At 39.7% G+C, this 3,030-nt stretch overlaps 1 protein-coding gene across 4 annotated transcripts in view; it reads right to left on the reverse strand.

Annotated features, from left to right (window-relative positions):
* Positions 1 to 442: 442 nt before the first annotated feature.
* The window catches only part of LOC106881728 (solute carrier organic anion transporter family member 2A1), a 21,096-nt gene continuing 18,508 nt past the window's right edge, over positions 443 to 3,030 (reverse strand). For 3 of the 4 annotated variants that reach the window (XM_014932224.2, XM_014932219.2, XM_052967701.1), the window contains exon 6: positions 443 to 637. In XM_014932224.2, the coding sequence (XP_014787710.1) occupies positions 477 to 637 (161 nt within the window). In that variant the 3' untranslated portion in view covers positions 443 to 476. The remainder of the gene's footprint in view (positions 638 to 3,030) is intronic. The other variant, XM_052967702.1, reaches the window with a different exon arrangement.

Below are 3,030 nucleotides of genomic sequence, written 5' to 3' on the forward strand. Positions count from 1 at the left end.
AATTCCGGTTTAGGAATTGAAATTACGATATCGCGATCGGGAATGCAACACTCTAACCACTAGGCTATGCGTCCACACACACGTACAACATGGACTCTCCCGTCGTTAGACTACGTACGAGGGTTCTGCAATTTGTTGCTGAGCTACCACACAGTTGATTTGTTTATGGCGATCAAATGTTTGTGTTCATATAAGCTCACTCCCACCATCAAATCCATATTACCTATACAGGTGTACAACGTGCCACATATCAGATGACAAAATGATCGCAGAGCAATGTGAAATGAAGTGTTTTATTCAAGAACATATGCAACGCCTGGTCTGGGAATCGAAACCACGGTTTCGCAATCGTGAATACAACACCCTAAACACTAACATATTAGCATTTGTGTATTTTAGTATTCATGTATTATCATACTTGTGCACAATAAACATATATGTGTATACATACTTGTTGAGTTTATATAGTGGTAAAACTATTTACCCTTCAGTGGGATAGATTTGGTGCATTCATAAGGATTCTGGCGTGGGTATATGATCAACGGAAGTGAGAAGAATATGATCATGATCCCTAAAATGACGAAACCAAGCCACCAGGCTCCAACCCATTCTGCGTCGCTCGGTTTAAGCGTTGTTGCTGAAAATAAAAAGAAATATTCAAATTATGCCCATATCCATATACGCACATACCACATGCACATGTACAACACACGCATATACATATACGCACATAGCATACACGCACACACACACACATATACACACACACATATACACACACATACATACACACACGCAAGCATACACACACACATACATACATACATACATACATACATACATACATGCATGCATACATACATACATACATACATACATACATACATACATACAGTAATTATTATTAATTAATGTTACGTTTATTATTTTTAAGACTGCCGAAGGCATTGAGCGAGGAGAATCGTTAGCACGCCGGGCGAAATGCTTAGCAGTATTTCGTCTGCCGTTACGTTCTGAGTTCAATATTCCGCCGAGGTCGACTTTGCCTTACATCCTGAAGGACATATACATATAAGTCTATATTCTCCTACCTGTGAAGTTGTTTGCATGTTCCCCTTGAGTCATAGTATATATTGTCTGACTGACCTAAAGAGGGAACTCACGTTCATAAACTATCACAATTAAAACAACTACATATATCACTCATTCCTATTAATCTAAAGGACAATTAAGTAATGGAAATTTAGATATTCAGACTAAATATTCTTAGATGGCTACATAGATTGTTGGATACATCCATCCACATACAGACGCGCGCGCGCATGTGTGGTATATGTCGATGTTAATATAACTTGGATAACCAAAGAAAAAAGGCCCGGTAAGTTTTATCGTATGTGACAGCATGCGGTCGGTGAGCTGCTACGAAGTATGTACACAGCACAAGTATGAATCTACCCCTGGGACGAGTCATTTCCTCTCAACTGCTATGAATGTTGAGAAATACGTTTTAAAAGACAGATGTACCTTTTTAATGATGTCTTCAAAACTGTAGACAGGAAAGTAAAACGACATACGCAACTAAAGTTTCGTGTGAAAAATTATCAATCTTTCAGATGTTAACAAATTTGATGACGACCATTAGGCTTAATGCTGCAGATTACCAATGATTAAAATGCTTCTGAGCTCTTTGAAAATTAGTAAAAGTTGATCCATGTTCAGGGTAACCATTTATATAATTCGCTGATAAAATGATCGATAAGATGAAAGAAAATATTTAAAATCTTTGATGACCAATCATCCCGGATATTGCAGATTATCTGGATATTTCATTTAGACACTGTCAGACGATTTTAACCGAAAACTGTTATATATGTTAAATAAGTGTAATATTTGTAACAAGACTGTTTACTATTGATTAAAGTTTTACCACTGAGCAGAGTATGAAGATCAGAAACGTAGGACAGAAATAGTTTCTAATAGTAGCAACTTCAAGGCGGCTAGCTGGCGGAATCGTTATCTCGCCATGCAAAATGCTTAGCGACATTTCGTCCATCTTTCTGGTCTATGTTCAAATTCAGCCGCGATCGACTTTGCCTTTCAGCCTTTCGGGGTCGAAAAAGTAAGTACCAGTTGAGCTCTGGGGTTGATGTAATCGACTTACTCCATGCCCCGAAATTTCAGGCCTCGTGCCTATAGTAGAGAGGAATATTACCGACTTCAATTAGGACAGCAAGCTGGCTGAACCGTTAGCACGCCGGACAAAATGCTTGGCAGTATTTCATCCGACTTAACGTTCTGCGTTCAAATTTCACCGATATCGACTTTGCTTTTCATCCTTTTGGGATCGATAAAATAGATATCACTGGGGTCGATGTAATCGATTTCCCCCTCCCCCAAAATTGCTAGCCTCGTGCCAAAACTTGAAATCAATATTACCAACTTCAATGAGTTCAGTACTAACTATGCAACTATGTTGATGAGTTATGGATATTTAGATGTGATCTCAAAACGAATCTCCAGTCATGTCTACGAGGATATTGATCGTGTTTTTCTTTATGTTCGATATATTGTACATCAGGCATGCATAAATCTCTTAGCTATTATAATCATGTCTTCATAGCTATTTCATTGAGCGAGACGAAACAGCTTTGAGATGTGGTGAACTATTACGGGCATCAGTATCATGAGAATACTGTTTCATGCACAGTTATCTTTCTTCAGTGGAGGCGCAATGGCCCAGTGGTTAGGGCAGCGGACTCGCGGTCATAGGATCACGGTTTCGATTCCCAGACCGAGCATTGTGAGTGTTTATTGAGCGAAAACACCTAAAGCTCCACGAGGCTCCCGCAGGGGATGGTGGTGAACCTTGCTGTACTCTTTCACCACAACTTTCTCTCACTCTTACTTCCTGTTTCTGTTGTGCCTGTAATTCAAAGGGTCAGCCTTGTCACGCTGTGTCACGCTGAATATCCCCGAGAACTACGTTAAGGGTACACGTGTCTGTGGATGGCTCAGCCACTTGCACGTTAG

This window comes from Octopus bimaculoides, chromosome 4 (genome assembly GCF_001194135.2).
Source record: "Octopus bimaculoides isolate UCB-OBI-ISO-001 chromosome 4, ASM119413v2, whole genome shotgun sequence".
Lineage (NCBI taxonomy): Eukaryota > Metazoa > Mollusca > Cephalopoda > Octopoda > Octopodidae > Octopus > Octopus bimaculoides.